At 36.2% G+C, this 17947-nt stretch overlaps 1 protein-coding gene, 1 long non-coding RNA gene and 1 pseudogene across 3 annotated transcripts; 1 reads left to right on the plus strand and 2 right to left on the minus strand.

The window, feature by feature from the left end:
• The first annotated feature begins 739 nt into the window (after positions 1-739).
• LOC116736180 (UNC93-like protein MFSD11) lies at positions 740-11889 on the plus strand. The gene is made up of 13 exons (XM_032588495.1): positions 740-1200; positions 1606-1661; positions 1747-1854; positions 1942-2021; positions 3372-3468; positions 6421-6479; positions 6659-6803; positions 7473-7522; positions 9401-9466; positions 9548-9673; positions 9747-9921; positions 10015-10150; positions 11655-11889. Exons 1-13 carry the CDS (start codon positions 1111-1113, stop codon positions 11805-11807), a joined length of 1341 nt encoding a protein of 446 aa, XP_032444386.1. The 5' UTR covers positions 740-1110; the 3' UTR covers positions 11808-11889.
• On the minus strand, positions 7124-12407 carry LOC116736182 (uncharacterized). Of its 2 annotated transcripts, XR_004342500.1 has the most exons (3): positions 12249-12407; positions 11694-11841; positions 7124-7255 (listed from the first exon to the last, which is right to left on the minus strand). It is a non-coding gene; the product is annotated as an uncharacterized LOC116736182 (long non-coding RNA). The 2 variants fall into 2 exon arrangements; XR_004342501.1 differs by lacking the exon at positions 7124-7255 and having other exon boundaries at positions 11678-11841.
• A 1696-nt stretch (positions 12408-14103) lies between these two features.
• LOC116735429 (ubiquitin domain-containing protein UBFD1-like) lies at positions 14104-17278 on the minus strand (annotated as a pseudogene).
• Positions 17279-17947: the final 669 nt, after the last annotated feature.

The raw sequence follows: 17947 nt of genomic DNA on the forward strand, positions 1-17947 counted from the left end.
ATGTGTTAATATAATTTAATTGTTCAAAATATATGTATAAAAATATAGTAACGAAAACTTGACTTAGTTAAAGCCTTTGTAGACAATTTATCATAAAACGGATATGATAGAAACGCGCATGCGCATTTGGAGAATATTTTATGTGGAAAACTTGTATAACTATACAAATATATGTAACTTTGTTGTCAGTTTAATTGGGAAAATGAGAACCATGAAATAGTCTTTGTTAAAAATAGATTTTTAAAGAAATAACTTGAAACTAAATGTAGACATGTACGTAGTAGTCACAGCTGGAAAATGTGGATGTGAAGGCGGAAGTAAGTGGCAGTGAACACTCTTGTTATTTTGCGCATCTTTGCACTGTAGCGGCCAAGACAGACATCGAACGATGGAACTTTTAATCTTGTTTTCCGTCTTTGAAAATATCTTGGAATTCAAAATGAAATCAGATGTTTTTGGAGATATTAAAAAAGCCATACAACTATGTCAAAGACAGCCCACTGGGATAATATCTCAATTTCACTTCTTTGCTTTTAAACACTTTGGATTCTCAAAACTGAAAGCTAAACAAATTCACAATACACAATATTGTATAAATGTCAAATTACTTTGTAACACAATAATTGTTTTGTAATTGTTGAAGTTTTTATTCATATTTTGCAAATGGTCAGTAATTTTCATGAAGGTACGTTCCCCGTGGCCACCTCCGGACGGCAGCAAACACAAATTACCACAAATTACGCGGACAGAAGAAGAGGCAGAACCCAGAACTACTGTCACGACCGTCCTCATGACGACGAAAGAAAAAGTCTGAGTGAAAAAGAAAATGAGCGGAAAAACTGCTTGTAATTAAAGTCACAAGTTGTCATGTGTACTCTGTATAATAGGAAGGAAGTGTTCTCGTGTACAGTGCTCCACTGTTGCTTTCTATTTGCATCTCCTCAGTGCTCCTCTGGTTGCGAATAAACTGTAACTAAACAGTTGGTAAACTTTGTAAAAATTGAGACATTCGGGTCCTCCAGGGTTTAAGAGTTGTAGGTGGAATTCATCGACAGAGGACGTTAAAAGCACTAATACTTATAATGTATTAGGAGGAAAAAAGAAGACAGAATGGCAGACAGAAGGACTTACAACGTTGTGGTTTTGGGTGTAGGATTTCTGTTCATTTTCACCGCCTTCACCACCTGTGGGAACATTGAAGTAAGTTCAAAAACTATCATCTGTTTACCATGGTGCTTTTGGTTTGTAGTGTGGATTCCTCAAATGCTGATTTTGCAGATTGAAGATGTATTTGAATTAAAACAAGGTCTCAAAAATGAAATCTTGCGTTACAAATCAACACGTGCAACTCGCAGCTATTATTTATTTACTTTGTTCTGTACGGTAGCTACGCGTTTTATAAATGAAAGCATAAACAAGAAAATCAGTCTGCTGCTGTTTTTTGTAAAGTGAAGGAAATGGAAGTCAGGGGAGTTAGTCAGGCGCTTCTCGTGTTTCTGATTTTCTTCAATGGTCAGTGAAATTATCAAACAGGATGAATGGCCTGAGGCTAAATAGGCTCTGAACTGTTTTGACAACCCTAATTCATTTTTCCGCCCCTTTCAGCAAACTGTGGTGAAAAGTCTGAACAATTCAACTTTCAGCGGAAGTGGTTACCACAGGTAAAAGAAAGAAAGAAAAAGTTTATTTCACCAAATTAAAAAATGCATAAAGATGCTAACTGTATTTTCTTTACTTCTTCTGCAGTCTAGGGATCATCTATGGAGTTTTTTCGTTCTCCAATCTGGTTGCACCAACTGTTGTTACAGTTATTGGAGCGAAACTGACCATGTTTTTGAGTGGCCTACTTTACAGGTAAATTTGGCTGTGCTGAGTAGAGAAAGAGAAGTAAGGAGGACATAAATGCTTAAACATGTGGCTTATGGCTGTGCTTTTGTTTAGTGGTTACATTGCAGTGTTCATCATGCCCTCTACTTGGTCATTTTACCTGACCTCTGTTCTCATCGGTATAGGAGCAGCATGTAAGTTCCCATTTCATAAATTCTCTCCCTATATTTTGGTTAGTTATAAATGTGTATTGGAAGTTTTGTTATTCCTACTCCTTTGTGCAATGCACTGGTACACTTGAAGCAAATCAGACCCTCAGCTTGATGCTACCACCTCCATGCTCATCTAAACATAGTTGTGCTTATATTGACCAAACAGCTCAATTTATGTCAGCAAATTTTAGTTGCGCTTGAAAGTGTGAGTTTAAAACCTCACTTCTCCGTGGACAGAGACAGCGGTAATCTGGATTCTTCCAGTTTTTAATAAATATGCCGCAGTCTTTTTGGCTTCCCGTCTGTTCGTAAACATCCTAACCAGTCTCCTTCCTTAGAGAGTGACAATTTGCTGCAGATGTTTGCAGCTTAGACCCAGTTGGGTGTACAAAAAGGACAATAACATGAAACACACACAAAACTGGTTTTGAAATGGACATATTGGTATTGAATATAGAAATAGAAAGGTTACCCCAGATCCTCAGATCTGTTGGAAAATTTGCAGACTGTGCTCAAATGCAAGGTCCGTCTCAAAATTACAGAAAGTTTAGAAAAACTCTCCATTGAAGAGTGGTCAAATATCCAGCCAGAATCGTCAGAAGCTTGTTTGTTGGCCACAAAAAAGTCTGTAGTCAAAATTAAACTATCTTGAAAACCTAAAATGAATTATTCCCAATAATGAGTTTATGTAAACTTTTCACCGACCCTATATTTATATAAATAAAAAGACCTGAAGCAGCTATACTTTTTGTACTTGTCTCTAAGCTTAATTGCTCTCACTGAGAATACATAGTGAAACAGCATACAGGGTATTAAGAATAGCTGAAGAAATTTAAAGCTTGTAAATAGTTCAGCATGCTTGCCTTGGGCTACTGCAGCCCATGGAAGCTCTGTTTGTCTGCGGTAAAAAATAAATAATAAAAAAAAAAGAATCAAAGTTGTGGTTAATCATGCGTACAGGGATTATTGCGCCTGGAATATGACGATGCTATAAACAGTGTATCCTGAATTAGAACTTAAATGGGTTAGGAACTGTGTCTCCAAGTAACACAGAGCATCTTAAGTTTACTCATAAATGTTGGTGAAAATACAGAGAAGACTGTCTACTTACTAGTTAAAGGAATAACACAAAAAAATTATTTGGAGCAGTTGTTTTAAGTTTTCTTATCTAATGCTGCCTCAAAACACTGCAGTGAGTTGCATTTTTTATCTTTTGGCCACTGAATATTTGAATGCATTACTTACTTACACACCAGCGTCATTTATCCCTTCTTGTCAGCAACTGAGCGGTGAATATCTTTTCCCTTTTCCCTCCCTCTCTGCGTCGTGCAGTGCTCTGGACTGCGCAGGGGCACTTCCTGGTGGAAAACTCCGAAGCTTCCACCATCAACAGGAACACCGGGTTGTTCTGGGGTCTACTACAATGCAGGTAGCTACACGTTATACTCCAGGCTCAGTCAAAATGGGAATGCATGCATGCTGTAATTCTGGTCCATATTTTGAGGTTTGCTCAAAACACACAATGTTTCAGAACTTGAATTATTGTACATGGAAGAATTCATATAAGAGCAACTTTTGTTGTATTTGGGAATTTAAGATTCCTCATACCAGTTTTTAATTAGTCCTCGTTATATAATGTGTTCCTAAAATTGGAGGAACTTTTATTTTTCAATGTTTTCTTAATTCTTAATGCTAAGTCTCTACATTTATCCAGGACTTAATTGTACTCAAGCTTATACTCAGAATTCCTGTCCAGAACACATTACGTCTCGGCAGGATATATTCCTTTGCTCTTCATTTACCATAATCAGATTTTAATAAAACACGTTGCTGCCGTTAGTCTCTCTCTCTCTGTTAAAACTAAACACATCAAAGCTCCTTAAAAGCACAGCAAGCAAGACTTGGCCCTTTTCGTTTCTTGGATTTGGCCCATTTCTCATGCACGCTGGCTTGGACAGCTAATTTGTGTTTGCTCCAATTTGCAAATTGAATTAGTATTATAATTACATTGGCTGTCACCTGTGCCAAAGCTCCCAATAGGGCCATGCTAATCTGACTCTGCAGGGATGATCACGGCCGTAATAAACTTATGATTCAGTCGCTCACAGGCTGCAAACACAAACACAGAATGTCACTGTTAGCAGTCACGAATAGCCTCTGCTTCTCCTCACCTGGGTTCTTGGAAGGAGACCATATGTATACTGATATTTAATCAAAGACAGAAATAGATCTAGATATTTAATGGAACTTTTTCTTTTTCTTTGAAACCTCGCTTATTTATGTGAAAACCTCACCACGGGCAGAAATTCATTATTTCTAAAAAATAAAATTAATGTAGGTAACATTTTCTACCACTCAAACATAATTTTTCGAATGGTTCACTTAACATCTTGCTCATAGGTGGGTTTTTTTTTTAATTACACTAATCCACCAAGTGGAAAAACCTCAATTAAAGGTCACAGCTTTTTAAGCTCCAAAAAGCAGAAAAGAGGCTTGATGCATACAGATTATGGGTTATGTTTAAAGGTTAAAATGCTTAAAACTTACACAGACCGGCTATAATTATCATGAAAGTTGATGAGATTTTTCTCATTCTTAAATTGGCTGCATAATTATTAAGATATCCATGAGAACAAGGAAGTCATATTATTTAATCACAGCTTGCTGCCTTAAAAGCACCTTGCAAAAATGAAGAAAAAAAAAAAGTCATTATAAAACAAGCAGAAGAGAAAGAAAAAAAAAATCTAATTACTTGGAAAAATTATAGAATCCCCTATAATTTCCGCTTTTTTTTTTACATTTTGAGAAAATACAAACTAAATGGTTAAGATTGTTAGAAAGAAACAACACAGCAGATCAAGAAATACATCAAAGCATCGACTTAAAGAAACATTCCTTGAAACAATTGAGAACTTCTTTTTTTTGAGTTTAAGTCATAGTAAGTTAATCAGTTGTAGGTTGAGCAAAACAAGCTCAGACCAGGATACCACCGCTTCAACGTTTGAGAGATGGTACAGAGCTAAAGCTGGTATGCAGTGTTTCACTTCCTCCTAACAACATATCTTTTTTAAACCAGACAGCTCAGTTCTCATGGTTACAATTCATAAAACATTTCTAAAAGCTCCTTCAGGCATAACCACATGATATTAAATAGAGAACAACCTTCTTTTCCAGATGAATAGTTGTTTTTTTTTCCTCTAGCAGGTCTAAGTTGAACACTGTTGTTTAGTCGTCTCATAAAAATTAATTGATGGACAAGAGTCCATTAAATGTCTAGGATTTTTTTTTTAACTCTAAGGAGATTCTTACCTCTTCTAAGCAAGTTAACAGTGGCTCTTAAATTCCTCTCATTTGTACACCCTGTCCAACTACTGACCGATGATTGAAGTGAAAGATTTTTTCTTTTATTCTGAAATATAATGTTGCAAATGTGTGTTGCTGAAATTCAATTAGGTTTTATGTATTCCACAATGTTTTCACATTGGGTCCCCAGACGAAGGTCGTGCATAATCTTAATCTCACTGTAGCACACAAAAGCTCAAGGCCATAACAGTACTTCAACATCTTTATGCCACAAAATAAATAAATAAACAAATACATACATTTCACAAAGTCTTTCTAATATCCCCATTCCTACAAAAAATAATGTTTTACCACGGATTTCGTTGAGAAGGAAACAGTGTTGGGTCTGTGAGAGCCCAGGCCTCCCCGCCCTCCTCCTTGGCAGAACTCCTGGTGAACATCAAATAAAATCAATCTTCTTAACACCAAGTCGCAATCCATTCTAGTATATTTCTAATTTTTATTTCAGCTACAAAATACATGTATTTTTCCTCAGACTTGCATGCTTTTTGCTCACATGAGCATGGAGGAATAGTAGATGCATTCGTTTAAAAAAATCAATGAAGAACAGATGAGAACATGGGAAGAAAAAAGAAAACAACTCCACCTCAAAATGACACATGGACAGACTTACTACTGCTCATTAGCAGTTTTTGCATGATAGCAGCTGATGTGTTACATTATGGGACTTTTCAGAGAGACAACATTTGTTCTTTTATGTAATGACAAGCAGAGGCTACATTTTACATTTCATTGTGGGGATTCTGTGGGTGCCACGCTCCATAAACTTCACACAGAATGCTGACGCTGGGATAACATGGCATATATAGTGAATATACAGTGCTCTGTATAATATATAAAGAGCAATTGTGGGCAGTGTGGACTTGTACAGCAGGCTTGATTTAAAAGCTCCATAAAGGGAAAGTGGGCGGCATATTTATGGACGGGTGAAAACAAACAGGCCAGCTGTGCTAATGATCAGAAAGACAATAGAAGCTTTTTTTCCCCCATTCATTAATGGAGTCCCTTTCATTTGCAGCATGCTGTTTGGGAATCTTTACATTTACCTCGACTGGAACGGAAAATCAGAAATATCAGGTGAAGTCAGACTTGGCTAATTACCGTTTTGATTATAAAAGCAAAAATGTTGCACGATAATGCAAGTAAATTATCATCACACAGGATTATACGACTGGGTGGTAATTATAAATCTGTCTCAGCTCAACGGTTTTAAAATATCTGTCGCCTTTTATTAAAGCCGTTTATTTTAATCTCAGACAGCAGCAGGAGGAATATTTTTCTGTTCCTGCTGGTCTCCTCCGTCCTTGGCACGCTCAGCTTCCTGGTCTTGAGGACGAGTCATCGTGAAGAGGAGCTGCTGTCTGAAGAGGAAGGGCAGTCGCTGCTCTCAACGCGCACAACGTAAAGGACTTTTCTCCAGATAATTACACTTCTTTCCCCGTGGTCTTACAAAATCAACCAGAATGTACTGAGGTCGTCACTCAGGAATAACATAACGAATCAAAGAGGAAACAGTTGTGAATTTACTTTTTTTTTTATCCACAAAATGATTTTCCTCCAAATTGCCAGCCTTGGATTTTCCAAGTGTTTGTCAAGATGAACGTAATGGTACTGGTTCCAAATTGCAGAAATTTGGAACCAGATTTGTCCTTCAAAAAAATTACACTGGAATTTCTTCGTCCAGGTTTTTGTATCTTCGACCTAGTCGAGCCCAGGTGACGGCACTCAAGAAGAGTAGGCTGCAATCAGGCAGATCCTGGCCAGCTAAGATGGAGAACTGTTGAGGGCAAGAAAGGCCCTCAATATGATTTTTTTTCAGGCGTGTTTTAATTTCCATGGCTGTGGACGAGGACCTGAAAAGAAAGACGACTGAAAGTCAGATGAGAAGTATTTATGCACAAAAGCTTTTCCAATGGCATGTAAGAAACTGAGCTGAATTAAAGATGTAGTTCACTTCATGGTTCCTCTGGAGTAAATCAATGCATTTCTCTGTGTGGCTGAGTAATTGATTTCTAGTGATCATTTTGAGCATTGCAGAAGTTTGACATCAATGTCTCTTCTGCTGTTTAGGTACAAGAACAGAGCCAACACCGCTCTTCAGGATACCAAAACAGAGTTCCGTAAGTTTTTATTTAGACTGTATTTAAATATTACACTGGATCAAAAATGCAGTAAAAGATGACACTTTTACTGCATTTCTGATCCTGAGCTCAAATGATGAAAACCCTTGCTTACAGTGCTCTCCACAAATATTTGAAACCCAGGTAAAAATGTTTTTAAGAAATCCAAAAATAAAAATATCTTTTCTTGCAAAGACATAACCTGACACTTAATAAAACTGCTGCATTTCTCTTACAGTGAGCTTGCCATTTGTTTCAATTGCAAGCAAAATAAACCTTTATCTTCATGCAGTCTTCTTTGCAAAAGCATAAGTTGTTTTAAACTGTTTAATCATATTTGACCGTGATTTCTCTTCTCTTGCCCATTTTGAAGCTAAGAGAAATTGACTTTGTATGAACCTCTGTCAGTATTTATACCCCAGGGAAGCAGGAGGTTATGGCCGGGTTACTTGCTAATCTGATTCATTAAAAACACAAACAGGCTTGAGTTGTATAGTTATTGTTGGAGGTGCAAATGGTTGTGCTAAAATGATTTCTTTCTTAACTTTACACTTTCTTTCTTGTTGAATATGCACTTAAATCAAAGGTTGGAATATTATGTTATAGCCTACACATTTATAAGACTGCTGACTTGACAGTTGTCCAGACGACAGTCATAAAAAGTTATTGATAGAGAAGTTGACTGTTCACAAAGTTCTGTGTGCCATTATATTATTGGAAAGTTGAGTGAAAGGAAAATGTGGTAGAAAATGATCAAAATACACAAAAATAACTGAAACATATTGCTCTAGTTTTAAATAAATCTGTCTAATTTATGAGGCATTATCACTATATGTGTGTTTTATAATCGAGTTGATAGTATTTACATTTATTGAGATGGACTCAATAAATACACAAGCTGCTGCATTTAGGGTCACAATGTATATAATTGTATATAATTAAATAAAGTTAATAAGGAATAAAAAAAAGAATAATTCTGAGAATATGTTAACATCTAAACCCAAACATTATTTATTTTCTTTTGTATTTCACTGAGAAACCTTTGGAGGAGTAATTCTGTTCAAATACTAAGTACAACAAAAAAAAATCTTACATTTACTTAATCTTGGTGATCACTACAGTCTTCATCTTGAGCTTTGTGTTGCAAATGAGGCCCAAAATGACTAATGGCATCACAACATTTCCACCCCCCACAAAAAACTTGACATTTTCCTTTTGCTTCCTGGTGATTTGTATTTGCGTCACATCTGACTGCTTCCATTCTGCAGCTAGCAGGCAGTTTTGTTTTTCTTCAAGTAAAACTTGCTTTCATGTGGATAAAAATCTCCCTGCTACGCGACAGAGTACACAGACAGTGCCTTAGTGTGAGTTTATCTCAGATTATCTCTCTGTTTGTCAACTGGAAACTCTGCCGCAGTTGCTCCTGCTTTCAGTGCTGCCCCGGGTTGTTTGGATGATCTGATTGCTCTTTGTCTCATGTGTATCTTGTGCACACGTAGACTTGTGTGCACCTGCCTCGAAAGATATCGGGTTTATCAAAGATGCATGCTGATTCATGTCAGAAAGGGCATCAAGGCATACATAAACAAACCTACTGGGATTTCTGCCCTAAAATCTAGATTTCTCTAACAGCCTGAATGGAAGCCTCTCCTGGGTGCTTTTCTTTCTGCATTTAAATGTGGCTCTTTGGCTCATTTCTTTTTCTCCCATCCTCTTCCAGCACAGAACTTTAATTCTAAGGAGAAAATTGGGCTTTAATGTCTGCATTTTAATCCACGCTTTGTGAAGTAGTAAACGAGGCATATTTGTTCAAAAATATGGCTTCATTAGCAATTCAAATGAGTGCATTGGATTCTATTTTATTTTTTTCTCTTACAGAAACCATCCTGCATCTATTGAAGACAAAAACGATAATGCTCCTGAGTCCCTGCATGGTCTACAGCGGTAGGGGAAATGTAGAAAATCGTCCTGCTCTTGTGAAATGCTTGAAGTTGGAGCTGAAAACACACTGTCCCGGTTCTCCAGGGCTTGAGCTGTCTTTCTACAGTGGAGTGTACGGAACGTGCATCGGCGCAACTGCCCACTTTGGAGAAGCAGCCAAGGGCTTCATTGGGATCTCTGGGATAGTGGTGGGCATCGGAGAAATAGTAGGTGGGTCAACGCACTGCTCACAGAGATTTAAAAACCCACGAGAGGTTTCTTGAAGTATTCTTTGTCCCATCAGGTGGGGGGTTGTTTGGACTCCTGTGCAAAAACAGTCGCTTCAGACGAACCTCGGTGGTGTTTCTGGGGATGGTCGTCCATTTCGTCGCTTCCTACCTGATTTTCCTCAACATCCCAGATGACGCGCCTGTCGTCGTTGAAACCACCACAAAAAAGAATCCATTTCTAAGCCCATCGTAGGTGGTTTCTCTCATTATTTAACAGGAGGGAATTCAAGCAGTTGTTATTCATGTCATGTTATTAATAAGCATTTTGTTTTCCTCCTTCAGTGCATCCATTGCCCTGCTGTGCTCCTTCCTGCTTGGACTTGGAGATAGTTGCTTCAACACGCAGCTCTACAGCATATTGGGTTATGTTTACGCCGAACAAAGCACGCCTGCCTTCGCCATCTTTAAATTCATCCAGGTAATCCTCGATTGCCAATTCTCAGACATTGTTAGCAGAGCCGAGCAAAGCTCAGTCAAAATGTTGTCCTGTCAAGTGTGAAATAAATTCAGCTGAAGCCTCATTAATAGGGATGGAAGGTGTCAGAAAGGCAAATCTTCACCTCGCCCTCTTTTCTTTGCAGCATAGTTGATCTTGAAAAAGAATTACCTCTAGGAAATTGTGATATTTTCTAAGCTTGCTTTTCAAATAGCGGAACATATTTTTCAAGGTATTATAATGAGCAAGTCTTTTAACTCTATGTCAGCATGCAGTGCTATGAAAAAAGTATTTGTCTTCACACAAATTTCTTTCTTTTTCTTTTTAGCAGTTTGCATTTGAGAATTTTATTTCATAATGGAGAAAGCTATCCTAACATCAAATGTGAAAACCACTGCTGATAGAACAAGTCACAAAGTACTTTATCATTTTTGTCCAATAAACACTCTGCTTGAACAGTCAATTTAGAGACCAATTACATTTTTACACAGGAACGGGTTGTCGATAGATTAAATACTCATTTGAAAACTGCTTTGTGTTTATTCAGATTAGCAAAAATTAAAATTTGCTGGATGATTTTAAACACTTAATTATAATTAAAAAAACTAGACTGATTTCATCAAGCCAATTATGTTAAAATATGGGACAATTACAGTCATATTAAAAAAATTAGATTATTGAAAAGTTCATTTATTTCAGGCCATTATTCTGTTAATTATGCAGATTTTCAACTAATGAAAACACATTTAGATTAGAATATTACATCAGGACACCAAAAAGGTAAATATTTTTAATACCGAGGTGGGCTTAGTTAAAAGTATATTTAATACGTTCTTAATATTATTTTCAAAAGTTACATTTAATCTGACAATGAGAAGAATGCTACGTCATTCAAACAGACTTGTCTTTCTAGTCCAGTGGTTCCCAAACTTTACCACATTTTGTCAGACATTTTAAAACTGTAGTAAATCTGAAAATAACATATCCATGGAAATTCTCAACTGTCATGGAATTCAAAATGGCGTCGAGGAAAAGTGATGGACTCTCACCAACCCTGACCCTAAAATTCAACATGGCTGCCTTTCACATGAAAGTTAGTGATAACCACTGTAAATAAAAAGTAAATCAATTCAACCGATACATCCTTTTTTGGAACATGGAACTCCAACATGGTTAAGTTGGGTTTGATGTCTTTGGTCAGATCCATGTTCTAACTTCAGAGCAAAGTAGAAAAAAAACAACAAAAAAACATACATCATGCCTAGCAAACTGTTCCTAGTGCACTGTAGTTCACTTTGTCACAGCTAATTGCACATATTTACTTTGTAATTAATGCCAAGATTTCTTCTGAGTACCACTAGAGGTAGCTCAAATACCATCCGTGTAACATGTTCCACAGTTGGACAAACATGCTACAGATGAGATGTTGCAAAGCTTGCAGTTCTTTCTTCTCATAACCAACAATAAAATTTATGTTTCCTGTTAGTCTGTGAGTGCAGCAGTGGCGTTCTTCTACAGCGGCTACCTTCTGCTAACGTGGCAGCTCCTGCTTCTGGTCATCCTCGGCTTTGCTGGAACTCTCTGCTTCTTCGTAGTTGAGAGGATACAGGAGTACTCCATGGATTCACAGGAATTTTGAAAAGCAGGATTCTGTGGTCAGAATCATTTGGGTCCTGGAAAACAAATGTAGTCCTGAAACTCAGTCTTGCATTTTTAATTTTTTTTCAAAATAATGTATCATTGTAATAAATGAAGTACCCACAGCATATCAACTGCCGCAATATGTTAGAATGTTATCAGTTGTCTCTTTGGGCTTTGTTTCACTACATAGTTGCACCTAGTCCAGTGTTATGGTTAAACGTTTATATCCTCTTGTTTTATATTATACTCTACATTATTTCTAGCTCAGGTTGTCTTAATGAAATTCTAATATTTTATGTATCTACACCTTTTTATGAATATAAATGATACAAAATATGTCTGACAATCACTACTTTATGTCATGTTTGTTAATTTTGCTTTATAGTGTAAATGTTTCTTCCTTTTGGTAAATCTTTGAATAATAAAAGTTTTAACTCACGTCGGAATCCTGTGACTGCTGCTTGCACAAGGCGCTCCCATTGCTGAAAATTACGCACACAAATTCTCATCTATGCATTTTAGCATGAAACCTGTCATGAATAGGGTTTGAATTAATAATATCAGGATAAATATTTAATATGCATCAAATATAAATGTCAAAAATATATTATTTATTAAAATATCTATACATTTTAAATGTTGAGTATTTTTAAATATATGTAAATAGAGTGAAATTCAAATATAAATATTAAATGTATACCTTTAGTTGGTACAAATTAAATATACCTAACAGGTAAATTTAGCAGATGTCCAAAGTCAGACTGTGTGTTATATCAGTCTGTGTTGATCTGAGAAGATGTCAAAATGTGTTTCCCCTCCTTTATGCTTGAACTTTGACTTGACAGAAAAGTCCTTTACATCGATGTAAGAACTGTAGCTATGGTGCTCAGTGTGTTTTTTAGCAAATATGTTTAATTTGAAGTGAGCATGGGTAACTCATAATGATGAACCTTAAGACCAGAAAACCATAGAAGTATCTGAATGTATTGTTCCACATCACAAAAATCATTAATCTTAATGTAATTGTTTTTAACCAAAAATCGCTTTTATTTAAATTATATATAAAATGGATGCATAATCAATATTAAAGAGTTATTCAAACACAGAAACTTGACCATCACAATATATTCTGGTGGGATGCTTAAGTTTGAATAGTCCAATCATTGCAACAAGACAGTATTTCCTATATAAAATGAGTTATGCAATTTTTTTTGTGAATAGACTAGTATATAAAAAAATCTTAACACCAGATAGGAGATCTTATGTTTAGGGGTTCCATTCACAAGGTCTTTAGTCTAGGATGTTAGCTCTCTGTTTTATTCATTAACTGCTTCATGTGGAAATATATATAAATGTACACATTAAGTAAATATGATTTATCCTTGACCATATCTATATTTACTGGTATTATTAAAAAGACATATTAACCTATGTAAACATTTGTAAAGACATTAATAAATGATTATGTATATTGTGCATTATTTTAAATTAATGCATTAAATTGTGATTTTATAAAATAAATGTGATGATAGTGACCATTAGTACATTTGTCATGCTTATTACTAAGTAATATTGTGCGTTAAAACTCAGATGATTTAGTATTCAACAACACTGAAACTGAGATGTTTATCGAGGTTGACTTTGACAAACTTACATAACCTTCTTAGCACTCTAGAAACACATACCTTGCAATTTGCTTTGCTACAACTCCGTGATTTTTGTGAATTGTGGTCTTTAAATTAATCTTTAATTGACCACAACATGGACCTCCAGCTTGTAGCCAGTCTCCCCAGCCGAATCACTTAATTTTACCCCAATTTGTCAGATTTGTTTAAAAATCAATAACGCTATTAATCAAAAAGGAGCATGCACGGCTCAGTTTCAGTGAAAAGGTCAGAAGCCCACAGGTCTCACATTACTTTATAGGTAATTGAGTATTGATTAAATTATAATGAGAGAAAGCAGGTTAGTGAAATCTTAAGTCAATTGTGTCACTTACTGATATAACAAAGAACAGAAGGGTTAATGAAAGTTTACAGCATTTGGCCCCAAAATTACATCCCAGCATGATCTGTGTTATTAGTTTAGTGGAGTAACCTTGTAAGGAGTGTAGCTCAGTCTGGATAAGTCTATTACCTCAATACTGGTATGTTTAATGCCTGAGTAGTTCTAAAAGTCTCAAGCACAGAATTCAGCATATGTTCAGTCGAGTTAGAGACAATATCGACAAATAAAATATGATTCTTGTTTGTGTTTATTGAGCGTTTGTTTTAATTGAGCGTCCCCACAGCCCTTCAGCTCCACCCGACGAACACCAGCTTGATTTCCCGAAGCACCACTTCAGCCTGCCGCACCTTTGGTTGATAACTTGAACAAATGTGCACACGGGGGCTGATCTGCTTCATTTTGCCACTTCCTCACAGTCCTAATAGGTGGATCTGATTGAAATGGACTTGCAGCATACACGACTGGGGCCTTGAAAAGCGCAGCATGCGCTCTGTGTTGTCAGTTATTGTGTTTTTAGATGCGAGAGAATGAGTTTTCACTATTAGGGCTTTTATCCAGTGAGGCTGTTTTAATTTCGGAGTCTGTGTATGCCCAAGAGATTGGTTCATTTATTTAAATACTACTATTAAAATACTTTATATTTAGAAAATACAACTGAGCTCCATCCTATTCTGTAAGTAAATAAAACAATCTTACCTTCTGAACTTTTCTGGGTAGCATACCCCAAACACACATCTGCTAGCTCTGAGTATTAGATTTTTCTTTTATTTTATTTTACAGCTAAATCATAAATCTGACATGCAGGCAGCAACAACAATAGTTCCATCATGTGATAGTCCTCATGGCCTTCGATGGGTTCGGACCACTACATTTTTAATAGAGCCCATTGGAACTTTCTCTGTTCTCTCTGCAAGTGAGAAAGCGTAAGCATAACTGCATTAGCATAGTCAGGCATCTCCGCACCGCTGGGACCTCAGTCAGGAATCATAATGTTACCTTTTGTTCCGATCCACAACTGATCTTGCTCCAGTTTGAATGTGAGTCTTACTTTTCCTCCGGATTTGTTAAACATTCCGGATAAAGGCACTGTTGGTAATCGTTCCTGTTGGTACGACAAAGGAGCTATTAATCCCTTGTTAGTTCACTTAAAAGACAAAACATATGTTGGGACAGCTTGTAGTAGCTAACTTGAATGAGCTCTAATCACCACCCCTCACCTTTGTTCCTTTGATAGATGGCATTATATCTTCTGGTTACCTTTGTCCAGTACTTTCCCTGTGTTGCTGAAGACACAATGCAGGTTTTTTAAAAAATCCATACAACTTCAATATTTAACAGTGCTTGTTGAAAAATCTTACCTTTTGCCTGCATAAGGGCTCTTTCTTGTTTTCCTCGGCTTTAACTTCCTGCTGAATAACCTCTTTCGGTGTGTTTACAGCTAATACATCATTTATTGTAGATCCGACCACCATTATTTTTGCCCGTTTGTAACCTTTATGTCACGTAGCGTCTTATCCTCTGGAAGCAGTCCTTTGTACATCACTTTCTGCATTGCTGGTGGAAGACCTAAAAGCAATGTGAGAACTCCTTCAGTTATTAGTCAACAGCATTTGTTATGAAATGTTGCTGTTGACTTGTTTAAAAAGTCATTTAAACAATTTCACTCTCCTACCAGTGAGTGCATGGATCCTCTCTTTTAGCTTGGCTCCGGTACTGTCGACAGGAATTTTCAGGTCGTATTTGTTCTTGTTCCAGATAATCTTCAAGTCCACCGTCTCCTGCTTGTCGTCTGCGTCGTCGCCATTGCTAATACTAGAGTCCTGAGTTGTGGCATTTCCTGCATCTGTGAGAGATGTAGATTCTGCATCGGCCTTTTCCACATTTTCACCAAATGCCTCTGCTTCTGTTGCTTTGCCCTCAGTCTCAGTGTCCATTACGGCTCCTTCATCTCCTGCAAAAGCATCCGGTTTATATTTATTTAAATAAAATAAACAAGAATTCCTGGAATACATTTCAGCAGAATACAGCCTATTCCAGAGAAAATGCATATGAATATAATTCTTTAAGACTAAAGAAAGAGTAAAACAAATCTTTAGTTACAAGTAACTATAGACAAAGCACTAAAGTTAGCATAATGTTATAATCAAATGTTATTAATAAAACTGGGTAAGTTTTAATTTTAGATCAAAGTGTGTGATAAATTTCTAATCAACAACAAATAAAATGCAAAGCATGTTAATCTGAAAGGGGAGCAATAAGTCAAACAATAAGAATATTTTAACTGATAATTAGAGCAAACACATTTGTTATCTTGTTTACTGAAATGCAGATGTCTGGTGAAACACTGAATTCAAATAGAAAATGTGATTCTGGGCCTCCTGAGTTTACTGCCTTTGATCAAACAAAACACTGAACTTTCTGCAGAACAACATCTGACTAGTTGGTTTACAATTTCACCTAAAACCAAATTAAAAACATATTATGTTGCTTAATAAAGTTTTTTTTTATACTATACCAAAATGTTTCAAGATTCCCTTGTATCCTTTATAGTAGCAGTGTGCATATATAGTCAGTGGGACTTCATGAGAATCTATTTGAGTACTCCTCAAATGCTCATCTGAACATTTAAGGTGTGAAGATGTTTTTTTTTTTAGACAACACATTTAAGATTCTCCTAGTTTCGCTTTTTTTTCTCCTCAGCCGCATTCACTCTCGAGGTCTTTCTAGCTCTTTCTATCGCTCACATTTAATGAAAGTCACCAGTTTTTTTGTACCATGAACGAAATTTTTTTAAAAACAAAATAAACAAACGCAAATTATGCAATTATGGCAGACAAAGCAACAAAAAAACCAAACACCCCAAAACTGAGGATTTTAGCCAAAGTAGTCACATTACCGTGAGCCGTTCACGAGATTCCAGTACTTTCGTTAATTATCTTTAATTGTCTTATATAGGTAATGATAATTTACGGTCAAATGCTCACACCTGTTAATGCTTTCGACCTTAATAGCAGCTGTCGTCAAATGTAGAATAATGTAACTGATGTTAGCTATCGTTAACGTTTGCTAGCAGGACCGCTGCTGAACATTTGCAGAAAAAACGTAGCAGAGAAACGCACATTTACATCACCGTCTAATAATAACAGCATGTTTCAAAGACTAAATTAGACATATGTGACATTTTATTGCTACAACATAAACGTAAACTAAAAATGTTCTGTGTATTTGTGCTAAATTTTCTCTATACCCACCATCCTGCGTCGCCATGATGATTGTGTACAATCTGTCGGTTTGTGGCAAAGAGGATACAGGAAGCAGGATGACTCCGATGCCACTAAGAAAAGTCTAAAATAAGTTAGTTATGGTACGCCAATGAATTGATATGGATGGTAACAATGTGTTAATATAATTTAATTGTTCAAAATATATGTATAAAAATATAGTAACGAAAACTTGACTTAGTTAAAGCCTTTGTAGACAATTTATCATAAAACGGATATGATAGAAACGCGCATGCGCATTTGGAGAATATTTTATGTGGAAAACTTGTATAACTATACAAATATATGTAACTTTGTTGTCAGTTTAATTGGGAAAATGAGAACCATGAAATAGTCTTTGTTAAAAATAGATTTTTAAAGAAATAACTTGAAACTAAATGTAGACATGTACGTAGTAGTCACAGCTGGAAAATGTGGATGTGAAGGCGGAAGTAGTGGCAGTGAACACTCTTGTTATTTTGCGCATCTTTGCACTGTAGCGGCCAAGACAGACATCGAACGATGGAACTTTTAATCTTGTTTTCCGTCTTTGAAAATATCTTGGAATTCAAAATGAAATCAGATGTTTTTGAGATATTAAAAAAGCCATACAACTATGTCAAAGACAGCCCACTGGGATAATATCTCAATTTCACTTCTTTGCTTTTAAACACTTTGGATTCTCAAAACTGAAAGCTAAACAAATTCACAATACACAATATTGTATAAATGTCAAATTACTTTGTAACACAATAATTGTTTTGTAATTGTTGAAGTTTTTATTCATATTTTGCAAATGGTCAGTAATTTTCATGAAGGTACGTTCCCCGTGGCCACCTCCGGACGGCAGCAAACACAAATTACCACAAAT

Source organism: Xiphophorus hellerii, chromosome 16 (genome assembly GCF_003331165.1).
Source record: "Xiphophorus hellerii strain 12219 chromosome 16, Xiphophorus_hellerii-4.1, whole genome shotgun sequence".
Taxonomy (NCBI): Eukaryota; Metazoa; Chordata; class Actinopteri; order Cyprinodontiformes; family Poeciliidae; genus Xiphophorus; species Xiphophorus hellerii.

Excerpts from the sequence above, each read along its gene's own strand:
- LOC116736180 (XM_032588495.1), top strand. The coding sequence starts at position 1,111 with ATGGCAGACAGAAGGACTTACAACGTTGTGGTTTTGGGTGTAGGATTT. Across the intron at positions 9,467-9,547 it reads TCCCTGCATGGTCTACAGCG|GGCTTGAGCTGTCTTTCTAC; the intron begins GTAGGGGAAATG and ends CCGGTTCTCCAG. Across the intron at positions 10,151-11,654 it reads CCATCTTTAAATTCATCCAG|TCTGTGAGTGCAGCAGTGGC; the intron begins GTAATCCTCGAT and ends GTTTCCTGTTAG.